Source organism: Stomoxys calcitrans, chromosome 4, assembly GCF_963082655.1.
Source record: "Stomoxys calcitrans chromosome 4, idStoCalc2.1, whole genome shotgun sequence".
NCBI classification, from domain to species: Eukaryota; Metazoa; Arthropoda; class Insecta; order Diptera; family Muscidae; genus Stomoxys; species Stomoxys calcitrans.
In genome coordinates this window covers 1,160,982-1,188,866 of record NC_081555.1, presented here as the reverse complement: position 1 = coordinate 1,188,866, position 27,885 = coordinate 1,160,982, and the positions used below count along the sequence as shown (strand labels likewise).

General features: G+C 36.4%; 1 protein-coding gene and 1 long non-coding RNA gene across 3 annotated transcripts in view; one reads left to right on the top strand and one right to left on the bottom strand.

Annotated features, from left to right (window-relative positions):
• Positions 1 to 887: 887 nt before the first annotated feature.
• Positions 888 to 20,085, bottom strand: LOC106084175 (proteoglycan 4). Of its 2 annotated transcripts, none has more exons than XM_013247691.2 (4): positions 18,601 to 20,085; positions 2,958 to 3,097; positions 2,726 to 2,882; positions 888 to 2,410 (listed from the first exon to the last, which is right to left on the bottom strand). In XM_013247691.2, the coding sequence occupies exons 1-4, from the start codon at positions 18,643 to 18,645 to the stop codon at positions 1,454 to 1,456; spliced, it is 1,299 nt and encodes a 432-aa protein (XP_013103145.2). In that variant the 5' UTR covers positions 18,646 to 20,085; the 3' UTR covers positions 888 to 1,453. The 2 variants fall into 2 exon arrangements, with proteins under 2 accessions (XP_013103145.2, XP_013103146.2); XM_013247692.2 differs by lacking the exon at positions 18,601 to 20,085 and adding an exon at positions 6,576 to 6,680.
• LOC106084177 (uncharacterized) overlaps positions 17,168 to 27,885 on the top strand; it is a 125,738-nt gene continuing 115,020 nt past the window's right edge. Inside the window, exons 1-2 of the long non-coding RNA XR_001220761.2 lie at positions 17,168 to 17,312; positions 18,446 to 18,470. This is a non-coding gene — a long non-coding RNA (uncharacterized LOC106084177). The remainder of the gene's footprint in view (positions 17,313 to 18,445; positions 18,471 to 27,885) is intronic.

Sequence of the window (27,885 nt, the reverse complement as noted above, 5' to 3'; positions counted from 1 at the left end):
TTGAACTTAACAATATTCAAAAATAAAAATTGAATTTTATGCCCAGGATATTGGAAAGCTCAAAAAAAAAATTGCATCTAGGTGGCAACTCTGTATTTAGAAATCATCTGGAAATGCCGTAAGTTGTGTGTGGTGTTTAATTGTTGTTTATTAAAAATAAACATTTGAGAGTACAAAAAGTTCAAGTGGATTGAAACGTGTAATTGTGTAATACATATTTGTGTGTTAAAGTGCGTTGTATTTTACGCAATTTCCTCGCGTTTCTTGGAGCACAAGTTTGTTCGTTCGTCTTGAAAGGGTCTTATTGAGCTAAAGTTACTTTACGATTATCCGCAACTAGAGAAGTCTTCTTTTTTGCGCTGCGTCTCTAAAAATCTCGTAATTTTGGTTTTAATGCATTTGATACAAAGTTTTCAGATTGTCCTAACAAGAGCCTTTATCAAGAGTCCTTTTCAGAGCCTTTATCAGAATATTTATTAGCAGGGTTTCTCACAACTTTGCAGATTGTCTTCTTTGATGACTTTTATTACGTGTACTGATTTTGGTCCGAATCGTTTCAGATTTAGATATAGCTGGCATATAAATAATCATTCGATTTTTGCTAATATTGGTATAATTTTGTGATTTGTTAACTGAACCTTCAACAACTTAGCCTGTCTATCCAATGTGGTTTAGGCTAACAAAAGGTCAATTTTGCACGACTTTCGCCTGTGCCTTCTTGTTTATAAAGAACTTTTACAGTCTTCATTTGTTGATGGGGAAAAAAAAGAAAATTGTCTTCTATAGAGACATCATAATTAAAATCGATTATTTTTATTTTTCCTCTTTAAGAAAGTTTCTTACCTCTGCTGCTGTTTTGCATTGCAATGCCAATAATCAGGGGGGAATTTAGAGTTTACATTGAATAATTTATTTTCCTCTGAAATAATATCACTATGAATTATGTATGTGTGTAGGTATGTCTATATAAATATGTTGTTTTAAAATATGTAATAGTTGTAGTTGGAGTAGTAGTAGTAGTAGTTTAGTATCTATATCTATGCAGTTACACGTGTTTATATGATTGATTGAAATGAAACATTTAATAATAACAGTTTTAGCTTGAACAGAGGATGGATGAGAGGTTGGGGGGAGGAGCGGGAGTATTGGCGGGGCGATTAGATGGACTAATTCGATTACATGTTTACTTAATTACTCGGTATCACTATTTACACCATTTTATAATACTGCACCCTGGGAGCTATGACATAATGTCGGGAACCTTGGCCCACAGAAATGGCTCGCAATTCTTGATGAGCGAGTTAGCCTGGTCCGTCAATAGGAGGGTTGCATAGTTTTTGTGTCTTTCTGTACACTTGGGGTACTACGAAAGGACAATAATTAACTTAAGGACTAATGTACTTTTGGACGAGGTTCATTGAGATGGGGAAACTATAACTAAGGTGGGGTGTATTTAGGCAAAGGGCGCTGATTCAGTTGCTGCAGCTGGTTCATTCACTGGTGTTGGCTCAGTTTCAGTTGTGGCGGTATCCGGGGAAGCAGCTTCATTATTGTTAGACCTCACATAGACGGCACTGGCTTCGATGACCACAACGGGCATGACGGATGATTCGGCTGGATTGTTGTTAAGATCACTTTTGTCTTCGGTTATTGTTACGGCGGCAACACCAGCTTCCGTTACAGCTACTGTTTCTGTTACTGTTGTGGCCGCGGGTTGATCTTCAGTTGGCTTCTCCTCCACTTTGGGCTCTTGTATTTGTGGTGTTGTTGCTTCGGATTGTGTTTCAGGAACTTCACTTTGTTTTGGGACTTGCTCGGGTGCTGCAGGCGTATTAGCAATTTCCTCTGCTTTGATTGGCTCTGTGCTTGCGTTATTACTATCCTCCGGTGGGGGCTCGTTAACTTGCTCTGGATCTCTGCTAATTTGAATTTTTGGTGTTTCTGGTTTGGGTGCTCCATTGCTAGCAACTGGAGCAGGAGAAGGAGCTTTAGTGGAGTGGGAAGTTGAGCCCGTTTTGCTGGCATCCCGAGCTGGAGAGGGGGCTTTAGATGATTGGGGAGTCGAGCCGGTTTTGTTGGGGTCACGCGCTGGAGAAGACGCTTTTGATGACTGAGGTGTAGGTGTACGCGAGACTGATGCGCGAGGAGTGCCGCCTTTGGGTACATCCAAACCATGAGCTTTTTTATCCAATAACACTGAGGTAGCTTGCGGTGCTGGACTGCCACATCTTTTGATGCTCTCAATCTTGTCGTTCATTTCACGACGTATCTCGGCTATCGGCTTCAGCAAAAATATGGGGACATCGTCATCGCGTCTTTGAAATAGCATTTCACCTTCAAATTCGACCAGTTTGTGTTTACGGGCTCTAAGCAAAATACCCACAACTTTGTCGGAAATGTAATTGTAAATCTGCAAGTATTGAACAAGAAATGTATAAAAATTTGTTATATTGAACTCACACAGTGGGGGACAAAAGTGTACGTACGAACTTAAATTTCAGTAAATATCTACTCCAGTGTCATTATAAGGAAACGTAGGGTTACAGTCTAGTTTATAACCAATTTTTATTATTTATCGACTAAAGATTTAAAGATGCTATTAAGCAAATTATATCGTAATTGTAGTTGTCCATTATATCAAGCGATTCGTTAGATTACTAAATTTAAGTCATATATAGCCTTTTGTAGCCCACTGTACATAAAAAGTTAACAATTGTCTTCTTACATTGAATAACTCTCCAAAGGGAATGACACGCATTTCTGGCTCGTCCTTGACATTGTAGCCCTCCGAGTCGATTATCTGACAGAGCTCTAACATTTCTTTGAGCACATGAATGTTAGCCTTTTGTCCTCTCATCTCAGTCAAACTTCCTGCCAAGGGTCTAAAGAAAAACAAAAAAATTATTTCACATTGGTTTGTTTTCCTACTTTTTAAGAGTGCTAACGTCCACACTTACTTGCCATATTCATCTTTGGAAAAACTGGGCTTAGGGGAAGACCTTCCATCCGTTTGGGCGAAGGGATTTAAGAGTTGAGACTGCTTATGGGCACTCACTTGATTATTGAACATAGCTACTTTCGAAGATAAAGGTGAATCCTAGAATGGAGTAAAATCGAAAAATGTTTTTTTTTAAGACAAATAGACAAAAAGTTTTGAAAAATTATCGCCAACAACATAAGAAAAAGATTTTTTTTTGTGAATTTTTTAAATTTATGCTTGCTGTGTTTTTTTAAACGAGTTTTCCTTTTTTATTTGGGCTCACATGCCTTGATGCGTCTTTTGTTGACATTTTTGCCATTAAAAAATCACATAAAATGTTCATGGGACAAAATGGATTTATTCAATGTTGCTGCCATCAATCAAAATTAATTTGATTAAAAATTTGATTATAATTAACGCAGTGGGCAATGCGGAACTTGCTTTTCTTTTGCCCACAACAAGAGAGAAATAGTAGACAAATGCAATATCGTGCACATAAATGATTGGCTCTATTCATCTTTCCTTCTGTGTGCTTGCAAATGACACTTAACCATTGTGAGGCGCAGTGTAACATCTGAACGGCCTTCAGGCCTAGTTCATTGCTGTCACGTTTCGGATACAAAAGCAAGGAAGAAAATAAAATGTGCGTTAATCAGACGCTAGTGCGTCTAATGCACTTGCATAATTCAATTTCTAGTCAGGTGATGTGCAAAGGAAAACATTTACACCGCTATTCACAAAACTAAATGCAAATGTTATAGATAGGTTTATTTGACAGATTTCCTTTATAGAACTCTCGCATAAACTTATTTTAAGACTTCATTTAGTTTTGCGAATACGGCAGATAGAGTTTTCGTCCCAATTTGCAATAACCACCACTATCTATGGGGATGAAGGTCAGTGTGTAACACTTCTATTGCTACTCGAAATCACGATAGTGCTACGATAAGTGATACTGGTTATTGAACTAGGTCGTTGGAAACTACGATTTTCTCATATCAGTTGACAGATCATGCATGAATCGATTTGAGTTTTTTGACCCCCGCACCCTTAATTTTTTACCATTGAGCTGAAATTTGTTACTTGAAGTAGTGGGTGAAGTGAAGCAGTAATCCACTTCAAATTCTAAGAATGGGTCAAATATAAAAATGGATCTCTGGACTTAGATCAAACCGGTTATTCCGGTTTGATTTTTTTAGCTTTTAGAGTTCTCAATTTTATGTTTTATGCCCTTATTTATTAACAATTCATAAAATTTTAATAAATTCAGTTAAGCAATTGTACACATTAACATTGGTAATCGAACCTTACGAACTAAGAAAACCGAGGGCTATGTAAATCGAAAACTATGTATACCGGGGACTGGTTCTACTGGAGCGTGATAAAATTAATCATATAACACACTCCTCATTGGTTTGGTGGGCTGCATGGAGAAGAAGTGCAACATAAAGACATTACAACTGATTCAGACAACATGTTGTCTTGGCATAGTCAAAGAGGAACACGCCTACTAGTGCACTAAGAGACTATTCTATATACAGATTAACACCGGTGTTAATGTAGGTTTGCAATAGGTTTATTTGACAGATTTCCTTAAAAAGAATTGTCAAATAAACCATTTTAAGGCTTAATTAATTTTTGTGAATGAGGCCGTATATTAGGAAAAAAGTTTAGAGTTTGCGAACGATTATATCGAAATATCGGATTAGAATTTCTCCTTTATTGTGCAAAATCATAAATCCCGCAGGAAGCATACCCATAGTACTTATTTCTTGACTAATACAGGTGTGTCTTCCAGAGAGGTTTGTTGAATATTTCTACATGATATATTTGCAGCCGCTTTAAAAGACGTCCCCGTATGACTGACCTAAGCATAGGTTTCTCGGTAGTACTCGTGGGAATTGTGTGAATAGCTTAAGACTTTCGGTTGTTGTTCCCTTTTGTATTGCACATGAAGTGTATGCCGGGTCTGCCACTTATTTATATTCTATTATATTTATATATTAATGTAGATATACATATATGTGTTCAAAATATTTGATTTGGTTTCTTTTGTTTTAGCTGTGAAAATTTATGGCAAAACATCTGCAGACATGAAACGAAATTTAATAGATATGATTTAAATAGGAACAATTTCTTGAAGATGATTAAGTGAAATTTAACATTGTTTATGATTTGCAATAAATTCCGCGGGAAAGAAGGGCATTTTGGTCGAAAGGAACAAATCATAACTACAGTTGGGAAATTTCTGTTTGAAATTTATAAGTTTGTTTGCTACCTTTACAGGATTCACTAAATAAGGTTAAGCCAAGCGATCAGCCGACATATATATTTTTTTAAATGTGGCAGTACTTGGCATTTAGGATGTCAACTTTTCTCTTTTTACATTCATTCTTTGTTTACGTTTTCTCTTATTTGATGACATTTTCAATCGGCAGATTTAACATCCTCATCCTCACTTTATGTTTGGGCAAATGACCTAACCTAATATTTGATTGAATTTAATAACATCTCATTCGTGTACCAATTCTAAATATTAATATGGGGAAACCCAAATGGAGTCAGCAGTCCATTTATCTAATTCATACTAATATCAATAACATTTATTTTGGCGTTTTAATGGAGCTCCTTCCCTTAATTACAATGTGAAAGGGAAATTTATAGCGTCGTAAAGGAGCTTCAAGCATCTTTAAGTTACTAACAAGGCTTTGGATACTTTATCACCGATATCAATGTTGATATTGTTGATGAAACAGCAAAGAAAACTTTAGTGTTTTTTTGAAGCCTTTGGGTTTTTTGACAGAATTCACTAAATAAATGTTGAAAAACGTTCCTTTCACACTTTTAATGAATGTCAAATTTCCACTCAGTGAAGAAATTAGCAACGCAAATGAAAATGTTTTCACAGTTTTTTTTTCATGGAGTTTCACTGTGAACTCTAAACTTAATACCCACTTTAAACTTAATACCCTTTGTTTACGCATCCTATTTGTTGCTTTGAGTGAATCCTGGGTTTTAGGTTTTACATACAAGTTCGAAGTAATATTTACATATTTGAATGGACTTTTATGGAAAATTTATATATTGCTATTTTTTTTTAATTCGTTCCTAATTTACAAGCTATTCAAAGTTGTCTAGAATGTTTCTAAATTTTGGTTAATTTTAATCAAAATTATTCCCCTTCATTCGATAAGATCTATATTTTAGGAATTACAAGAATTTTAAGTTGTCTAAATTATCAAAGAAAAGAAAATTTGCCGGCAATTTTTATTATTCATCGATACAATTAGTATTCGATTTTGAAGTAATTTCTATGATTAGAAAAGACACAAGAAATGCGGAATTATAACCAAACATTGAGTAATCTGCCTTTAAATTCTGTCAGCTTGTGTTTTATTTTCTACATAGAACTCACAAAGGGGTTAAAAGCGGTGTCTAATCCAAAAACCGGTTAAACAGGAAAGAATTGCAATTACGTTAAATGTTGTCCACTGTTTCTATGTTTTCACCTTCACTTTCTGTTAGTCCATTATCATGGTTTCACATCCTCTCAAATTCCATGGTTTCTCAAGAGGTGTTAAAAATTTGTTTTTACCTGTTGGCGTTATCCGAAATCGTTTGACTGACTACTGAGAAGCTTTCCCCCTGAGTCTCTTCAATTGCACTAATATAATTTGGCAAATTGGTGAATTTTCCTCTTCAATTGTCTAAAGGTATGCATTCACAAATAAGACGTAAATAAATCACATTTTTTGTTTAAATCTAAACAACAAAAAAGGAAGGGAAAGAGCCACATTTACCCACTTTAGTTGGCAGCCATCAAAGGATAGCAACACCAACAGCAACCCGAATGCCACAACACTTGGGGCATTAATTGATTTTTTTAGAGCCAAAATTCTATGTTTTGTCTGCTCGTTTCAATATCATGAATGAATTTGGGGCCAACAGAAGGGAAAATTAAAAACAAGAGAAAAAACTTGGCATCGAATCGACACCAAAGGTGGCACGAGTGCATGATAGCACTTTAAAATCATTACAGGAAATATAAATAACAACCAAGTGAAGTCAAAGGAGAAAAAATTAACATTGACCAGGCCCAAAGGATCTCAACTGAGACCATAGGACATCTGACTCGTGATGACTCATGGACTCTGGCAGGGAGAAATTAAATTTAGATTATAAGAATTAAAAAATGCATTTTTATGTCGAGGGCAACGAAATCAAAGGAGAGAAAATTAACATTGACCAGGCCCAAAGGATCTCAACAGAGACCATAGGCCATACCTGACTCGTGATGACTCACCATGGACTCTGGCAGGGAGAAATTAAATTTAGATTATTAGAATTTTAAAATGCATTTTTATGTCGTCGACAACGACTAGTATGAATGTTTGCGGCGATATAATTTTTTATTATTTCACTTTTGTGTCAACCCGTATGTCGTTTGGGAGAGACAGAGAGAGTGAGAGAGAGGGAGAGAGGTGTGTGGGAATATTTAAAAGTTTTGAAGTCTTTATGGTTGAAAATGTTTGTTTGTTGGATCCGCCGTTTGGCTCTCAGCCAATTGTTTTGCATGCATGTGTGTGTGTGTGTTTGTATTACTTAAGTTAAATAAAGACATAAGTATGGACGATATATCATCTGCAAGTTTTGTGATTGGTGGTTATAAAAGTCATTAGCGGCAAGATTGAGCTGCTTTATGGCGCCGGTATTTAAATGGTCGCATGCAGATGAAAAACATCGGATTAATCCCCTATAAATTGTCACCCCAGGCAAGGGAAAAAATAAAACGTCCTTGTTTTAATAAAAAGAGAAGCATGGCAACAATTTCATTCACTATTTTGGGTCAGAGATTCACACACAACAGCATTTGCTAAAGCGCACAAAAGGATTTCAACCAAACAAACATTTTTATAGAGGGCACCGAGTCGCAGACGTTAGCATGTCCACATATGACGCCTAACGCCTGGGTTCAAATCTATGCGTGAGCATCAGAAAATTTTTCAGTGGCTACATTTGTAAGGTATGCTGCCATGTTAAAACTTCTTTACCAAATTGTGTCCCTTCATGGGAAATTAAGTAAACATTTTTATACCCTACACCACTACTATGGTACCGGGTATTATTAATTAGTGCATTTGTTTGTAACACCCCGAAGGAAGAGAGGTAGACCCATTGATAAATATACCGATGGACTCAGAAACACTTTTTGATTCGATTCGAAGTGCCTAAAGTAATCAGTAATGCCTGCTTTCCAATTTTCAGCAGACAAAAACTGCTGTTTTAGCAAACATTTTTGCTGTTTTGAATAACAAATTTGGTAGAGTTTGTGTTTTATTTTAGTACTGGAAAGATAATCCGTGAAGGGCAAAACAAAAACGCAAAAAAAGTTTCCAGTGCAAGTCTGTTTGTTTGCCATCAGGTGGTCGCCATTTGCCAGCCTGTTCAAACAACACGAGGAAAAAAGTGCAAATATCTGTAAAATTGACAACTAAAATTTTGGGCATGGGCATGTGTGGGCAAAGAAGTCAAATAAAATTTAATAAAATTTGTGCAATCAATTTTATAAATAATTAGTTTTGATTTTGCAATATTTCTGCGTTGCACTGCTCTATATAGTACTAAAATAAAACTTAGCTAATGATTCCTTGCTTTGTTGTTTTTGGTCTATTTTATTTAGAAAGGTATATGGTTTGTCTATATACATACCACATTGCAGAACAACAGGGAGACTTCGCTCATATCAAAGAGTGCGATCGATTCAAGTTTTAGTTCTATGATAGGCTTATCAGTGTCAACGGCGAGTCGCTCAGGAAAACCGTTTCGAAGATCAGTTTACCTGGCTGAAGGCCACGCCGCACAATGTTGCCTCTTAGTGTATTCGTTGGAGAAAAATAGAGTTAACATGTGGCTCTAAAATTTTTAAGAGAAGTATAATTGAGTGTAATTTAGAAAAAAGTGGAGACTGGTCCAAATTGGTCTAAAACCTGATACAGGTCCCATATAAACTGATCTCCCAATTTAACTTCTTGAACCTCCAGAGTTCGCAATTAGTACCTGATTTGTCTGAAAATTATCATGATGACATCTGTTAAGAGTCTCAACAACTATCACAAGCATGGTCCAAATCGGTCTATAAACTGATCTACCGATTTTACATCTTGAGCCTCCAGAGGGTGCAAATATAATCCGATTTGGCCGAAATTCACTTTGTACCAGGCCTATTGCGCTTTTTGCGGGCATTCAGACCAGACCTATCTGCATCTGCAAATCCCATAAGTGTAGAGAAATAGCCCTATTTACCTGAGCCTCTTTTAAGTCCATTATTTGTATGCCGTTGTTTTACTTAATATGCAAATTGTAAATTTCCTTGTACCATTCAAATTTCTCTGCGGTGAAGATGATCCAATTAAAGAAATCTTAAAACAAAAATACCAAATTGTTTACGTCGCTGTCTGGGACTTGCGGATATTATTGAACTTAGCTTGTGTCTGTGTGTTTTTGTTCGATAAGTTTCGGTATTTGAAGAATTTCCAAATGTTTTCCAATAAATCATTGGGAATTCCTTAAATTGTTGTTAGTGATGGGGAAAATATTCGTGTTCTAAAAACACACACGCACACATGTGCATACCCAGACCCGTCGTATGTATATTTTGTGGCTGTAGTTTTTCTCTTTGAAGAAATTGAAAGAAAAAAAGGTCTAAACCATTTAAAAAAGCAAAACACTTGACCAGTTCATATCAGTTTTTGAAATATTTTTTTTGTTCCACCACTTTGTGTGCCATATGTTGTTGTTGTTGTTGCCGCGGATTGTTTTTGACTTTAAAGAGCCAGAATGAAGTGTAGCAAACGGATCATCGCACAGATTCCTAAGGGGTTGTTGTTTAGTGAATTAAAATATTTTGGCTTTTCGAATTTTCCGCCAAAGCAGCAACAGCGGACAGCGGCAGCCAGCCATGTGTTGACGACAATGCCAAGAAAATATTTGCACACTTCCACAAACATGTTCACGTACAGATTCTCACAGCTATACGCGTTTGTACTGTATGTTTGTCTTTAGAATTTTGCTTTATAGCGCTGAAAGAAATCCGCAACAGAAATGTGGATACCTCTGTAGATGTGGCGTTTGGGTTATCCTATTAGGGAGCCTCATGTGTAAAATTCATTAAGAAAGAATAATAATAATAGAGGTGGCTGGAGGCGAGACCAAATGTTTGCTTTCGAATTTTTTCTTCAATACGCTTACCAATTGAACGTCGAATTGCTTAATCTGCCTTCTCTTGGCCAATACAATCGGACAGTTGCACTTTTTGTTGCATTTGGAATGGTAGCATCATTGAACAGCTTCCCTTCAAGAACGATGATAGTTTCAATTCAAGCTTGCATATCGACCAGCTCAGTCACGCAAAGGGAACATTTAGAAACAGTTACTGTCAATTAAGATCATGTCATTTGAGATGACATGAATAAGTCTTAAAAAATTTAGACTTTCAAAATTTTTGAACTTCTAAGCAACAATTGAGCATTTGCTATATGCTAATAAAAAAATTTTTAGGAGCTAATTTCTTGTTTAAAATCATAATTACAGTAGTGGTAGTTATTTTGTCTGCTGTTATTTAAATTCGATCAAAAACTAGCAAATTATAGAACATTGGAAAGAATTGTACGTTATAGCTTGTAAAATTGAAAGATAATATAAAATATATATTTTTTTCAAATATTTAGTACATTGTTGAACTGTTTTTACTTTTTAGAATTTGAAAACGGCAGAAAATGTTTGCAGTTTTAGCAAAAAATTACTGCTGTCCAATTTTTAGCAGACTTTGTGCTGTTGCAGCAAACATTTTTGCTGTTTTTGCTAATAAATTTCTATGAGTGAATGCTTTCTATCAACACTGCCATTGCTATTTTTGCTCAAACATCTGTTTCTTAATTTTAGGATTTTTAACCCAGGATTCACTGAATAAGGTTAAGCCAAGCGATCAGCCGACGTACAATTTTTTTAATTTTTGGCAGTACTTGGCATTGAGGATGTCAACTTGCTCTCTTTTTACAAACATTCTTTGTTTACGTTTCTCCTCTTTGATGACATTTTCAATCGGCAGATTTGACATCCTTAATAATGTTCATGAGGCCTATCCACTTTATGTTTTCGCAAATGTCCTAACCTTCTATTATTGATTCCTGACTGGAGACCCAAAATGGCAGAAATACTCATCAAACTTGTATATTACATTGTTCATCTCCTTATTTAGAATTTTTATGGCGCAAACATTTTCATATATACATAGCTTTTCAAATCATATGTATGCTTTTAAACTAATTATCACGAAAATTGGAAAAAAAACTTATGCAAATATATGTCGCAAGTATTGTTATTCTTTTTTTTTCACAGATCCAAAACTTCTTCAAGAGTAAAAAACTTTATTTAATATTAGCAGCCAGTATTTGTTCGTAATACTAAACTTATTTCACTGGATGTATGCTAAAATTGAACTAGAGAAGCAGTGTAGTTCTGGTCTCTCTCTCTCTCTCACCAATCTAGGTTTGGGTTGTTGAATTAGCTAAAACTTATTCGAATTTACGATTTTAGCTAAAACCATTTTTCACTCTGTCATAATGCAAATTTGTTTTTTTCGATTTTTTGGTTTATTTCGATGAAACCCGCATTGCCGCCGTTTCATTTTCTACGACATCAACTCGGATATTTTATTTTGCCTTGCTGTCCGTCCCCTTCTATCTTCCATGCTTGAGACACATGCAAAATGTCACATAATTTTGTTTTTGTGATAACCGCGTACCACAATGTATGAAATGGCGAGTGAACACATTTGGCGTGTCTCTTTCGATGCGATTCCTGTTCACTTGGCTTTGACCGTCAACGAGGTTAAAAATGTACCGTGTCCGTCCGCTAGTTTGGGTGGCTAAGATGAATAAAAGAAAAAAATGGCGTCGCTATTCTTGCCTTGCCGGCATTGTGTGGACTTGTCGAGCGATCATCAACCGAATACAGAACAACTCAATAGGAATTTGGGGCTTATGGGAAATAGGAATTTGTGATTTGTTTCTTTTGTCAAAATCCGTTCATATTTGGGATCGCACGTACACGCTATGTGTGTGTGTGTGTGTGTGATATATGCATTTCATATTTTCACTAATACACATGCTTTGGGATCGAAGAATCTGTTTCAGTTTTGCGTATGATTTTCGTGATTTTTTTTCTTTAATTGACAACAGACTCTTAATGCGTCAGCTAACGCCAGGGGGCATAGCGTCACCACCGGGAGCCAACTCTTTGCCTTGCTTTACTAAATTCCCCTACTCTCAAAAGAACAATAAAAAGTAAATGGTGGCTAAATCCTCTGGTGTTTACACATATTTTGCGTTGTATTTGAATGAATGAATTGATGATTTATGAGTTTTTGCTTAGTCTCATTGTCAAAATTGTCTCACCACTTCCGGTGCTATTCGAAAGTCAAATCGGAAATGCGGACAATCTATCAAGCTGCAATGAAACAACAAGGATTTAGAAAAATTTTAGCGGAGAGCATTTTTTAATAAGACGTTGGAGCATTTCCAATGTCATTACCCGGCTTTCGCGGCTAACAGACACCGGCACTTAGGTGGGGACGAAATACCGGCACTAAGGTGGAGACGATATACCAGATATGAACTAATTTAGAGACGTGGTATGGAAAATAATTAGGGATTTTGTAAGTAGCACGACATTCCTGACTAAGATAAAAAGAGGGTGCTGCAATCCGCCCCATGCCACTATGGACATACACCTTAGTCAGTAAGCGGCTTTTCTGCGCTCGAAATACCAAAAAGTAACCTCGAAAAGTAACCAGCGAACTGCTCAAATATAAACAGTATGCCTTTGTCAAGAGAAGGTCGGTGAAGACCAATTTGTACGTCTTGCTATCGAAGGATTCTTCTATTTTATGCATTACCTCGTGCGGGGCAGTTCCCTTAGACTCTTAGTATTGAGTACGCACAAGAAGCCGATTATTGGCTTAGGTGTATGTCCATAGTGCCATAGGGCGGATTAGCATCCACGCCCTCTTGTCAACCTAAGCTAGCTCGGTTACAATAATAAACTTTCGTCCCAATAATTTTTAAAAAGCTCTGTTGCCAAGACGTACTTTTTGGCGGTATGCATTGACATCGTGCTCTTAACAATGTGTGGACCGACACACTTATCCAACCCTTAGATCATTATCGGGTGGACCGGGTCCTGAGAGATGGATAAATTGTGCGTCCTATCACATAAAGACTCAGGAGTGATGTTGGAAAGGAAACTGAACTACAAGTGTCCGAGAAGGTACACAGAGTTGGGCACTGTGCAGACCGGTCGTAGGCTAGAAATAGGCTTCCATATAAACCGTTCTCCCATTTAGTCTACGTCTGCATACTGGTAGGTTCCCAAGACTCGGCCCGGCTGAACTTAGCACATTTTTACTTGTTTATACTCAATTTTAATTTTTAATTTTCGTTTTATTACGTTTAATTTCTCTATTGTAGTTTAACAGTATTTCAATTTATGTAAATTTTTATTTTGTATTACATAAAAAATATGTTATAAATTTTCCGTTTTAATGTTTTAAATTGTAGGGCTTAACATTATTTTATTTATATTATACGAATTATATCAATTATTTAGATATGTTTTTTTTTGTTATATTTGGGCAAGATTCAATGCAAATTCTTTGTTGAAGTGTCAAAAAGTATTTCCCAGTTGTCCAGCACATTTTGAATGATTTCATCTAATGGAATTTCTCTAACGATTTCCCTACTTAATTGTGGTGAAACTTTGGGATTTTCTGATATGGTTTTGTTTCGCCCATCGACAATCGCTAAATTATGCATTCATATCTCTAACCTCACCCCAATGCTTCCATTATTCTTTCACATAGAGATGGCATGAATGGACGAATGAATGGCAGCGAGAAAGAAGCAACGTGAAGCAATTTTCCCATCACCAGTGTGATTAGGGTGAGATTATTCATCTCTGTCGTGTGATGTGGTCTTGTTTTGTTGAGGGCTTTTGTAATTCATTTGGGACAGCTCAGCCATTGTGTTTTTCGGCTAATGTCGTTGGCTTTAAAGGTTTTCCAGTAATTAATTATACACTCTAAGAGTCAGGCAGGCGACTTTCTCTTTAAGCCCAGAAATTCGCTGATAGTATGATGAAAATGAGACATCATAATTAATCAAGGTCGTGTCACTGCTTGGGTCATGTACGCTGTAAGCCAACATCAGAGAACAAAGAAAGAAAACTGGAAAGTGCCGTTCGCAAGTTGGCGACATTTGCATTTCTCCCCAAATGTATGTAGTTTAGCATACTTAGAAACACACCAGTTTGTTGTAGCACAACAGATGTCGATAAGCCTCTAACTTACCGCTCCTACTCCAATGAGCTGACAATTAATTCAAATTGCAAGAATAATTCCGTTGTTTTGAAATCAAAACTAGTTTTTGGTGTCTCATCAATGCGTTTAAAAGACGATGTGGAGTTGGAGTGGAGTGGAGCCTCTACTTAAGTCAAATGGAAAATAGTTGCAATGCAGCCGTTTCTATTTTCTTCTATGACAAACTAAACCAGTTTGGGTTTATTTTTCAACTTGATATTTTTTCTTCTAGTGTAAACTAGTCACATTGGGAGTCATCACTTGACCGCAACTGGATTAATGCTAGTTGGACAATCAAAACTCTTAATTTCTCTCACAATATGAGTAGAAAGCCCAAACAAAACGGAAATCGTCTTAAAAGTTTCAATTCTTTTCAAATTACGAATTTCTTTTAATATTTTGCAGGCGTGTGCGAATTTCAATGAATGTCATTTGTTTAGTGCGTTTTTTTTTAAGTTTTGTGGAAGATCTTTTGTTATATTTTTCTGTTTCATACAAACATTTGGTTTTGTTTGCTGAAAAAGATAGATTTATTATTTTTTTATACCCACCACCATAGGATGGAGGTATAATAATCTAGTTTTTGCGTTTGTAACACCTCGAAATATTGATCATTTTGACATTCTCATTCGATCCAGCCATGTCCGTCCGTCCGTCTATGAAAATCACTATAGTGGTCGAAGGCGTAAAATCAGCCGCTAGAAATTTTGCACAGATACTTTTAATTGATGTAGGTAGTTGCGATTTGGAAATGAGCCATATTGGTTCAGTTTTGGGTATAGCTCCCATATAAAGTGGTCCTTCGATTTGACTTGTTGAGCTTCTAGAAGCAGCAATTATTACTCGATTGGGCTGAAACTGTTACCACTTCCAACAATAGTGCTAAGTATGGTCCACACCGAGCTACAACCACATATAGCTACCATACAAACTGATCTTTCAACCTGACTTCTTTCGCTCCTAGCAGCCGCAATTATTGTCCGATTGGGTTGAAAATTTACAATTAATGTTTGGTTATGATTTTCAACAATCGAGGTAAGTATGGTTCAAATCAGTGTATATCCTAATATAGCTCCCATATAAACCGATCGCTCCATTTGACTTTCTGAACTCCTAGAAGCCACAATTGTTGTTTCGATTTGGCTGAAATTTTGCACGTAGTGGTTTATTATTTACTTACAACAATCGTACCAAGTATGATCCAAATCGATGTATAGCCTGATTAGACTCAACATATTTTGTTATTCAAAACAGCTAAAATGTTTGCTAAAACAGTTTTTGTTTGCTGAATAAGGGAAAGCAGACATATTGCTGCTGCTTTAACATTTCGTACTGCAATTTCAGCTAACAAAATCTGCTGTTTTAAATACAAAAATCTGCAAAAATATTAATTTTTTTTGTTGCTTTTCATTCGATGCTATTATTTATGTTTGCCTTTTTCTTTGGGCATTGTTTTCAAAAGGAGTCTAGCTACTGGCCATGACAAATTATGTTGGAAGAGAAGATTTTAATTTCTGATATATAACTGTATGGAAGATACCTGATTAACAGATACTTGTACACATAGCGGCCGTTGGTATGAAGGTGGCGATAAGTCTCTCGTCAATGTTATTGATATAAATCATTTTGCTTATATCGTTATTATATGAAAAACAAAATTATGGAACTAAGACAGCCAGTGAGACACACATCTCCATTTGCCTACTGGTTATTATCTTATCCAAGAACTTCTTTAAATCTGGTTGTCCAGATCCCTTATCCATCTCTCGTATGCAGTAAAGTAGAACAACAACAGCGCAAAGGTATATTAAACAGGGAAATGCTGCATAAGTGATTTATACCTACTTGGTGCTTATGACGCACGTGTGCTGTGTATTCTTTACAATAACGATGACCATTTTTACTATGTCATAAAACTATGCCTCAGTAGACTGTTTTCAATGAGTGTAGCTTTCGTATAAACCAAGCAGAATTAACTACCAATTTTCAGTAGACTTTTTTCTATGAGTGTAGCTTTCGTATAAGCCAATCTACCTGTTGGTCTACGTCTTCATGGTGGTGGGCTCCCAATATTCGGCACTGCCGAACTTAGAACATTTTTCTTGTTTTGGTATATTCGTTAAATCCATAGACGTTTGGCAACACAATTCAAGCCATGTAAATGTTTTGTTGTTCCGCGTCACGATCATAGTTTTTCATGTTTCTTTGCGTATTGACAGAACAATTGTATCACGTTTACAGTACAAAACGCCATGCACAACTGGCGGATATTAGTCAGTTGTGACAATTGAAGGATATCCAATTTCGATGTTGAAGGAATTAAATCAAATAAAAGGGTTCGAAAAAAATCTAGCCGGGATGCCAGTTTTTGACCACCAGTATTATTTATTTTTTAGTTTTATTTATTTTTTAAGTAATATCAATTTTTTTATCTGGCACATATAAAAAATGCTTCCAAAAAGAAATATAGAAAGAAAAGAAATATAGAAGACTCTCAAATTTTAGCAAATATTGTTGAATGTTTCGCTATTCTTGCAGGGTTTTAAAAGGAGCCTACGTGCTATTTGCTAAAATTTGAGAGTCTTCTATATTTCCTTTCTTTCTATATTTCTTAAAAATTAGATATTACTTAAAAAATAAATAAAACTATCCTTTTTTGTAGATCCAAAAGAATTTAAAACTGGCTCTTTCTTTTAAATCATAGTAAGCGCATATAATATTAAATATTTTTTGAACAAACTATTGATAATAATTTCATTAATTCATCCCTAAAACCTAAATACATATAAAGGAAATATTTATTCGGAACACAATCAAAATGTCCATACGTAGTATCCATCAAACGAGAAATGCTATCCGCTCTGGATGGTTCAATTTAGATACTGCTTCTATTTGACTGAAATTGAGTGCGGCAGTTAGGTAAGATTGCGACAACGAAGTGGCTTACCGAAAGTGGTCTAGGCGTAAATCTATGAGGATATACATGTTACCTACAGTTACACCTGTCTCCTTGGGAGGAGAAAATGTTCCATTTACTGCCGACCACTGCTGTGAGGCTAGCAGTCAGAAGGCGTTCCACTTCAGGTTCTCATTTCTTTGAGAACTTGTCCGATTTAGCGGATGTGAACATTGACAAGTTGTTGGACTTTTTAAAGAGATCTGGATGGTTCAACTATCGGAACTAGAAGACATATTGCTTCTTCTATTCCTGTGGTAAGATTAGATTATAGCTAATCGTTAATGTGGACTTAACAATTTTTTTTTTCACTATCCCCGCACTTAGCTACCGGGCGCTTGTGCTGCATTTATGTTATGGTCATTCCACGTATAGCATGCTAAACGAATTTGTTGACTTCTCAAGTTTCCTTGCATCCGGCATGCCTTCTGAAAGAAGAGTGTTTCTTCTGTACATTTTAAAAATCAATTTGTCAAGAACCTCTTTTAGAACGTTTTTTGGCAAAGGATCTCTCGCATGGCAACTAGCCCCAAAGTTCAAGCAAATGCCGGATTTTGGCAAAGCATATGTTCTGGCGTCTTTTTCATTGTATTTACCGATTTAAACAAATTGCAATGAACCACTGGTTTTTGTTTTTTCCAGGCAGGTTTTACTGTACTGTTATGAGAGTTTGACTTTAATACTCACTCCATTTGTTTTTCTCTAATATGCTTTTCGAAGGATTTTTGATTATGAGATAAATCATAAAAAGATTATATTCGCAACGCAAGTTGCACGTTAAGGAATTCGAAAGCATTCTTCCTGAGGAATTTATGTAATTCAATCCCCCGCAAAGCATCAAACCCGGTTTCAAGCAAACATGATATGTATTTCACACGCTTGGCATGCCATGTCATTGAAGCCCAACTAACTAACGCGAGGAGAATGTCAGCTATAAGCATTTAGGTTTTCTCACATGTTGAATATTGACTACATTTTACAAACATTTTGATGAAAATTACCGACACCTTGTTTAATTGGTTTTAATAATTTTTTATAGGCAGTATTTAAAATAAATCCCATAAAGATTACTTAATTTTCTTTTCTTTTTTTCTAGATCAGACGCATTCGTATATATTAAGGTAAGTGCATTTTAATTTACTATATTTTATATTCCATGTTCTTAAATTTCTTGATTTACATTTGGTTTATTTTTTGTCTTGTGTTGTAACAAAACATAACATATGCATGTTTCGTTCTATTCGTACTTACCACAACGAAGCGCAGTGCTCCCAATTCGTGTGATAGATCCGCCATTGTTAATGATTTGGTGTGGCTTACAAACAAATCGATTTGAGAAAGTTAACAAGTTGTGGATATAACACAATGTATATATTTATGTTTTGGTTTTTTGTTTTTCTCTATTTCTGGTTGAGCTTAATGGATTTTTCTTAGCTTTTGGTGTTTTTTTGATTTCTTAATAAATGCAATTTGGTAGGTTTTTGTTTTTTAGATCAGGGCAATAAAGAGCGAGTAAGTGAGTGACCGCTCTTCAAGTGACTGATGATGTTGTTGTTTTTAAGTCTTTGTAAATCTTGATTTTAATAACACTCCACTGGAAAGGGGCACATGTGCGCAACGATTATGAGTGACTAACGGCCAAATGTAACACTGTTGCTGCTGCGTAACAATGAAACGGAAAAGAGTCGTTAACAGCAATCAAAAATAACCGTTATAATTTGAAACCGACTACACCGTCCGTACACAATGCCTTGGTTTTTTCTTTGTTTAGTTTTATTTCTATTTTGCCGAAAACAGAAAAGCACCAAAATTATATCACTTTCAAATAATATGCGATGCTTGAATAGTGGCTAAATAGTGCTTTCTTTATTCGTCGAGAAGGAGGAGGAGGTGGAGCACTAGGTTGGTTGGTTGTTTTGCACTTTCTTGGTGATTGGTGTTGATGGCTGTTATTTCTCTTGTTGTTGTTGTTGTTGCTTTGCAATTTGGCGTTTTATTTGAGGGAAAATAGATTTATTTATTTATTGTCTTTGAGTTGTTTGAATTTTTTCTTCGGGGGGTTTCTTTATTATATTTTTTTTTCTTCTTAAGATTAATATCTTTTCACTTTGACGAGCGTTCAGCAAATGATGCCTTTTCAAAAGTTTTATATGGCTTTTATTAATAAGTATGTTTTTCAGATTTTCATACTTAGCAGCAGCGGCAGCAGTGGCCAGAATTGATACTCTACGTAGTATGTGCGAATGTATATTTAGTCAATTTTCTATATGCTGGCTTGCCTATTCCCATATATATATATATACTAAACAAGCGACGACGACGGACACTTATGTCAGTATGTACTGGCTTTGCTCTATGTATGTATGTCGACTTCTTAACCAGATTCATTCATTCACAAAAATTCCACGAGAACAATTCCTTTTTCTTCTTTTTGATCGTTTATTTATTTATTTTTTTTCGTTCTTGTTTTTCTTGTCTATTTATTTGTGGGCTCTCGTTTGTTTAATTACTTTATATTCACGTGTTGTGTTGTTCTGTGTGCTTTCTTTCTTTTGTCGCCAAAAAACTTTCCTGAGCAATACTTGTTGGCCACTGTGGGTGCAGTTGCGTTCACGACTACGTACAAGGAGTAATTTTTGTTTGCATTTGTTTCTATGTGTGGTGTTTATATTTTGTTTTTGTTTTATTTTTCGGTGTGGTATAAGAAACCACTTCTGGGCCGCTTGATAACCGGGACAAAAGTGAGCATATCTTGGTAGGAATTTTTCATTTTATACCAAAAAGAAAAGATCATTCCATTCGTGTTATGTTTGACAACAAAAAGGTCGATCTTGTTGTTGCCCACCCAACAACCCCGCAAACGAGTGTTAAGGCTTCACGAAGCATCAACCATTGGGCTCACACACAACGTCACACAAATGTGTGGGGGAAAACATTTGATTTTCTCTTGGCCATCAGTCGCTGCACGCTTTCTTTCTCTTATTTTCGCGGTGAGGCGCTCACTTGCATCGTTGACCGATATACTCATGTATGGGTGAATTCGTTTGGACGAAAGTAAGCAAGCAAGCAACCAACTAAGCAACAAGCAGCCAGCCATACATATTTTAGGCATGATTTGGCTTTGTTTTGAATACTCTTTCCGTTGTGATGGCTCTCGGCGCATAAGCACTGAAAAAATATTTCCGCCAAACAAAGGCTACAACGAGAGAGTTTTCTTTACTCCCAAAGAAAAAATATGTTCGATCTCATCATTGTTGAGAGTGCGGCAATGCAAATTTGCCCATGAACTTTCCATTAAAGAACAGCGGGGGATACTTCTATCATATCAATGAGTGCTATACGACCTCCTTTTTATTGCCGAGTCCGAACGGCTTGCCGCAGAGCGATTCAAGGCGTTCAGCGTTAAAGGCGGACATGCTTACCAAAGCAGCACAATGGTGCGGATAGGGGAAACAGGTGGCAAAAATCAGAATTTTATGTCCGCCAACGAAATTTTGAAAAAACCTATCTAATGTAAAACCTTCCAATGATTTCAAACATGCTATCCATGTTAGATATTTAGTTTAGAAGATATGACCGTTCAAAGTTAACTTATTTTCGATTTTCAAAAAACACACAATTTTTAGGCAATTTGGTCCGATTTCAAGTGTAATATCTCTAAAACTAGATAAATTTCACATTTTATTTTCTCATTGATAGACATACTTAGGTTAGGTAGGTTAGGCTTAAGTGGCAGTCTGCCATCAGACTCACTCAGATGTTTTCGTCCATTGTGATCCCACAGGAACAGAAGAAGGCAGATGCCTTCTTGTTCCCACCATTCAACCATCCATATCGCTTTAAAAATACCAATAACTTGCGAATGTTCACATCCGCTAAATCAGACAGGTTCTCAAAGAAATGATAACCTGAAGTGGAACTCCTTCTGACTGCTAGTGCGGCACACACACACAGAAGGTGTTCTATAGTCTCTTCTTCTTCGATGTCCTCACAGCTTCTGCAAAAGTCGTTGCCGACAACCTGCAGTCTTTCAGCATGTTTTCCGATTAGACAGTGACCTGCCATGACGGACACAATGACTGAGACGTCTGTTCTAGCCAATGACAGCAAAGCAGTAGACCTCTTAAAATCTAAATTAAGCCACATCGTTTTGGAATGCTCACAGCCTCCTCGTTTTCCTTCGGGCCTGATCCTGAAAACTTGGCTTATATGTCGCTAGAGTCATACCCACAGATTCCAGTATCCCTGGAATGTGTAGGGTAGTTCCAAGTATCGCAAGCTCGTCCGCCTTACAGTTCCCTGGGATATCTCTGTGGCCCGGAACCCAGAACAGGTGAATTTTGAACTGTTCAGTCATTTCGTTGAGAGATTTGCGACAGTCGAGAGCGGTTTTTGTGTTCAGAAATATATTCTCTAGGGATTAATTGCCTGCCTGGCTGTTTGGGAAAATATTTATGCCAAACGTCGCAATGACATTATATCTTAGCCATTTCACCACATCCTTAATTGCAAGGATCACCGCTTGATTCACACTGCCGTGGTCGGGTAACCTTTTCGATATGACCAGTTCTAGATTTTAAGAGTACACCCCAAAGCCCACCTGGTCGTTTAGTTTGGAACCATTCGTATAGAAATCTATGTAACTTCTGTTACCAGGTGGTGTAATAGGTGTAATCCACACTCCCTGGAACAGCGGATATTGTATCAAGGATAACACAGTATCCGTTGCCGCCACATGACCAATGAGAAAGATCCCTTAACCTCACGGCAGTGGTCGCTGCAATTCGGGTAGCCACAATGTATAGAGGCATAAGATGTAGCATTAAATTCAGTTCAACAGATGGTGTCGTCCTTAGTGCGGCTGTAATGCACAAACAAGCCATCCTTTAGATCCGGTTAAGTATTGAGCAGTAGGTGGACTTTGAAGCGCCGTCCACCAGACCACTACACCATATATCTCCGCTTGATACGCATTATAGGTCTGACAACTGCAGTATATACCCAATGCATGACACGCGGTCTAAACAGCCAAATTTTGACAATGGCTCTCTTGAAGGTGTATATGGCAAGAGTTGCCTTTTTTGCCCTTTCCAAAATGTTGCATTTGAAGTTCAATTTCCTGTCCAGCAAAACACCCAGGTATTTTGCGCTTTCTGTAAATGGAACATTTTCTACACTTAAGGAGACAGGTTCCACTGTAGGCAACTTGTATCTCCTGCTGAAAAGAACTACTTCTGTCTTGCACGGATTTATACCTAGACCACTTTCGGTAGCCAACTTTGCTGTTGCACGTAGAGCTTCCTGAGCCACGTCATCAGCATATGCGACTACTTTAACGCCTTCTACTTCAAGAACAATAATATATTGTTAATGACTGTAATCCAAAGTAGAGGAGACAGTACAGCTCCTTGATGTGTTTCTCTGCTGACCCATCTCTTTAGATCCACAGATCCCAAGCCTGCTGTAATGTATCATTTAGTAAGTAAGTTATTAATAAACTTTCTTCCGGTAGAGTTGATGCCTAGAAACTCCAACTCCTTCATGATTGACGTCGGTTTTACTTTATTGAAAGCACCTTCAATGTCAAGAAATGCTACCATTGTGAATTCCTTGACAGCTAGAGAACCCTTTATGTAGCCGACTAGGTCGTGAAGGACTGTTTCAGTGGATTTGCCTTTACTATATGCATGCTGCTGCCGCGACAGGCGATCTCCAGGGGTCTTTGCCCTAAGATATGTTTCTATCAACCTATCTAATTATAGACTAATAAGACGAAAATCTTTCGCATTCGTGTGGTAGGGTTTTCTTGCTTTCGGAACATACATTACATACTTAATAAATGTAGAATTACCAAACAAATATAATAATGATTTTTTGAGCTTCTCTAGGTAAATCATTATTTAAAAAGTACCCTTTTTCACAAATTTTCCACGTTAAAGGAAAATAAAAAAATCGACCCTTTTATACACTCGCCATGATTGTCCTTTGTACTCTTTGATTGTACCTTGTCATAATTCGAAAGAGTTTAGCTGCACGTACTTCCCCCTTTTTTTTAGAGGCAAAAATTGATAAAAGATGGAGCTCTCAAAATCATACAAAAAATAAGCCTACATATTTGGAATATCTCTAACGGTTTATGAGATATTAGATATTACCCACCACCGAAATATAGGGTTTATTAATTTTATCATTCCGTTTACAAAATATCGACATATCCATTTCCTATATAATACGATCAGCTCAATATCATAATTTTTAAAGATTGTAGCGTAATTTTAACAGACAGACACACGGACGGACATGGGCTGAAACTTTGCTCAGATTCTTTTTTGTTCATAGACAGGTTAAGTTCGAAGATTTTCTATATTGGACTATATCTTGATATAGGCCCCATATAAATCGATCTGCGATTTAAGTTCTTAGGCCCACGAAAACCACATTTTTTAAGCATTTATGTCCGAAATTTACTGAAATTTGGGACAGTGAGTTGTGTTAGGCACTTCGACATCTTTTTCGATTTGGCCCAGATCGGTCCAGATTAAGATATAGCTGCCATATCTCTCTGCCGATCTCTCGATTTAAGGTCTTCGACCCATAAAAGGCGCAATTTTTGTCTGATTTCGCTGAAATTTGACACAAACCGCGCAACTGCGCAACGGTTATGTGGGGTGTCTTACAAAGATTTTTTTAATAAGAAAGCCACTTATAGTGTGTGACGTATACGTTGCGTTGATAGCACATAATAAAAAGGACGTATACGTCACGAAGGACATTTTGAAATATTTTATTTGTCGAAGCACTGTGGTCCGGAATGGAAATCCATCAGTCATATAAAGATCCATACATATATTTTTTATTCACATTTTCGGTGCAATTCGGGGTCTTATATCAGTGTTGGCAATAAGAAAGATTTGGTGGTGCGGAGTGAGGATAACAGTAAAAGTAACAGCTGATAACTGACAGAAGAAAGAATGCAATTACAGAGTTACAAGCTGTGAAAAAATTTGTCAACGCCGACTATATGAAAAATCCGCAATTACTTTTTGGGCAACCCAATAGTATAGGGTTCCAATGCCAAATACTTTTCATGTCATTGCATTGATGTAAATTGTGACTTTGAGAAAACAAACTTTATTTTTAAAAAGGGTAGAGAGAACCTGCCAAATGGCCCACTAAGTGGACACCCAATTTGTCAACTTTTTTTAAAGGAAAAATTTCGTTGTTAAAAGATTTAATATTTGATATTAAGGAAGTTTTATCTTAAATGTAAAGTATAGTAGATTCTTAACTTTGTATCTTGGTAAAAATGGGAAGAGGAAAACATTGCACAAACAAGCATTGCAAATGGGAGCGGCTTTAAATGTTACATCCAAAGTTTAACAAGTAAAATAAGAACTTTTGAAAACCACCACCTCGTATACATGTATTAACCACATTCCGGTGAAAAAAGCACCATTTTTGAACTCATGGCAGATATATTGAAATATGGACTAATTGGTCTAATACAATTCCAAATTACAGCTGTATCTGACAATAAATAAGCTTTAATAAAGCTATATCCTAACATGGTCATGGAATTAAATGGTTCCAACACAGATAAATTTGGCAATAAATGGGCTTTTTGTGGGTCCAAGTTCTTATGTCGGGATATCGACATATATGGTTGCTATATCCAAATATATTGCGATCTTGACCATACTCAGTACTGAGAAGACAATGTGTTGAGTTTCTGCCTAGTCGGATAAGAACTTAAATGCGGGGATCTGTATATATCGTTCATTCGTTCGCTTCCACCCGCCTCTGCCGACCGAGGGGACGCCGCCTCATGCATGGAAAGCACGTACACACCTAATTACGGAATGTGGCGGGTTATTCGTGGCTTTATAGTACCGGCTACTGATAGTACTTTAACCAGTATTGTGAGTAATACATACCTACATAATAACAAATAAAATATAATCAGTGATTTCCAAAAACAACACATAACAGTGAGGTAAACATAATTACAAGATAGTCATTTATTACCAGTATTTTACTGGTCCGCAGAGGGAGTTGTAGAATAGGTGCCAGATGATCAATCGCCCTATGCAATAGGCAAAGTTGTACTGGACCTCAGATGGAGTTGTAAAGTGCCAAGGCCCATGTGAGTGGCAAATAAATAAGGACAATGATTCCTAAAAACTGAAAACTACTGTTAAAAGGCCAGGTTCTACTGTTCCGCGGAGGGAGCTCTAAAATATGATGCCGTAAATATTGAACCTAGAAAGGTGAAACAAATTAGCTATTAACTACAAAGTGAGCAATAATTAGGAAAATGAATGCCAATCATAAAGTATACAAATCAAACAAGGCTTTTACTTTGCACACAATCTTACAAATGCAATATCAAATTCTTTATGAGGTGCAACATATAGTAGTACATAAGCTATTGTATATGGCTCATAAGGACCACAATGGGTTACTAATCTCGTAATTAGTTCTCACGAGCGACAACCTTAAAGGTTTAAAATTGCGAGTTCTCCGAGAGGGAACAATAAATGTTATCTCGGCTGTCAGGAATGGAGAATCGATTAGAACCGGTTGTAATTTAATGATAAATAATGCTCTTAACATAAAACGTCTTCTTTTAAGTGTTGAAAGACCAATCAACAGTAAACGAATAAGCTTACAAAAAAAGCTCTTAGTTACATAAGGGTCATTGAATTCCTTGGACCAACATTTAATGAAACCTAATAAATAATTAGCTTTATTAACGTAAGAATCGATGTGTAGATAAAGCCATAATCAAGGATCTAAGGGTCTATCTAGTTTGTACGAGCCAATGAAGAAATCCGAAAGTATAGGCTGGGATCTAAAAAAATAATATTTCTTACATTTCATTAAATTAAGGGACATTTCATTTGCACTGCACCAATTGATATGATAGTGTAGATCGCACTGCAAGTAAGTTGAACCCACAAGTTAGTTCGTATGAAAAAAAAGCTTCACATCATCAGCATACATTAGAATTTTAGAAAAACGAATTACATCATTAAGATAAAGAAAAAAAGTAATGGACCCAAGTGACTTCCCTGTGATATCCTTCGAAAAAGACATTGAACAGTACTCTTTGAGCACGGACCTCTAAGGAGGATAATATCCAATCTAGAAGAGCCGTCGGAAAACCCATAACATCTAGTTTAAGGAACAGAAGCCTGTGTATCACAGTCTGTCTGTTCCCCATTCACAAAACCCTTATGAACGTAGCATATAAATTCCATGAGGTTAGAAGATGTGGATCTACCCTTTACAAAACCGTACTAAAAAGGTGTAATAACAGCCTTTTGAAAATGTGATATTCTTCGAGAAACATGAAGTTCGAAATTGTCTACAAAACATCTATTAGCGGACTTATTGGGAGGATAACAAAGTTCGATCTCCAATAGCGTGGGAAATATGTCGTATTTAGTGAGTAATTAAATGGCAGATATATCCAAATAAATCCGATCTATACCCTATTTGGTACAGGTGTGAATTTTTTCGGGTTGTAACATGAAAACTTCACCACACTGTGTGTATCAAGATTTTTACCCAAATATTTTGGGCCAGGAAATGCAATTAGGTACATGTACAGAAGCAAGGTATACAATTTTCTCAAACATATGCTGCATATGTATCTTGCATCTTCTAGTGGACCAAATGATTCCTCTGCGTCAAATTGATGCAATATAATTCAACCCGTTTATCAATAACATAAGTAGATATTTTATTTTGATTTAATTAAAATAATAAATATAGCCAGCGCATCTTAAAAAGAACCATCAATGCCAAGTTTATTTAATCAAATTGCCGCCAATCCAATCTTTGACGTCATAACTTTCGGTTACATTGATGTCATGCAAGTTGAATGCAATTTTTTTGTCCGATTTCTTGGTTGATTTATATTTTCGGCATTCCGTTGATGATATTCTGTTGATGGTGACCATCGACAAAAGAAAATAAACAACCACAACAAAAAACGATCCCAAGAAAAATGATGATTTTGAAAATCACTCATTCGAAATTTTTGTGTTTTATTATTATTATTACGAATGAATTCCGGCCCAACAAGCCAAGGCACATAGAATGTGAAATGCGCAGTATAGCCAAATTTGGTAAGAATTGCATGGCATTGCTTTTCGTTGCGTTGCATTGCTCGATATAATCAGTGCGAATAAAGGAATTACATGAGGAGCGATTGCCAAAGTAAAACAAATGGATAAATGTGTTGTTATGAGTTTAGGCAATTGAACAACTATAGCCGCTTGTAGTAAGGTCCATACAAATCCTTTTTAAGAGGAATACTTCCTTCTTTTCTGTTGCATTTCATTGCATTATGGGCTTGGAGAAAATATTAAACGAGATATGAGATTATAAAAATACTTTGCACGCATGGGTAATTGGAATGGGGAATGAGTTGAAAGAAGCAAGTAAATAGGCGAATAGTGCGTATTAAGTTGGAAGTTGGGTTAGAAATGGATATAAAAAATTGATCCGTCCATAGAGGCCACTTTGCTG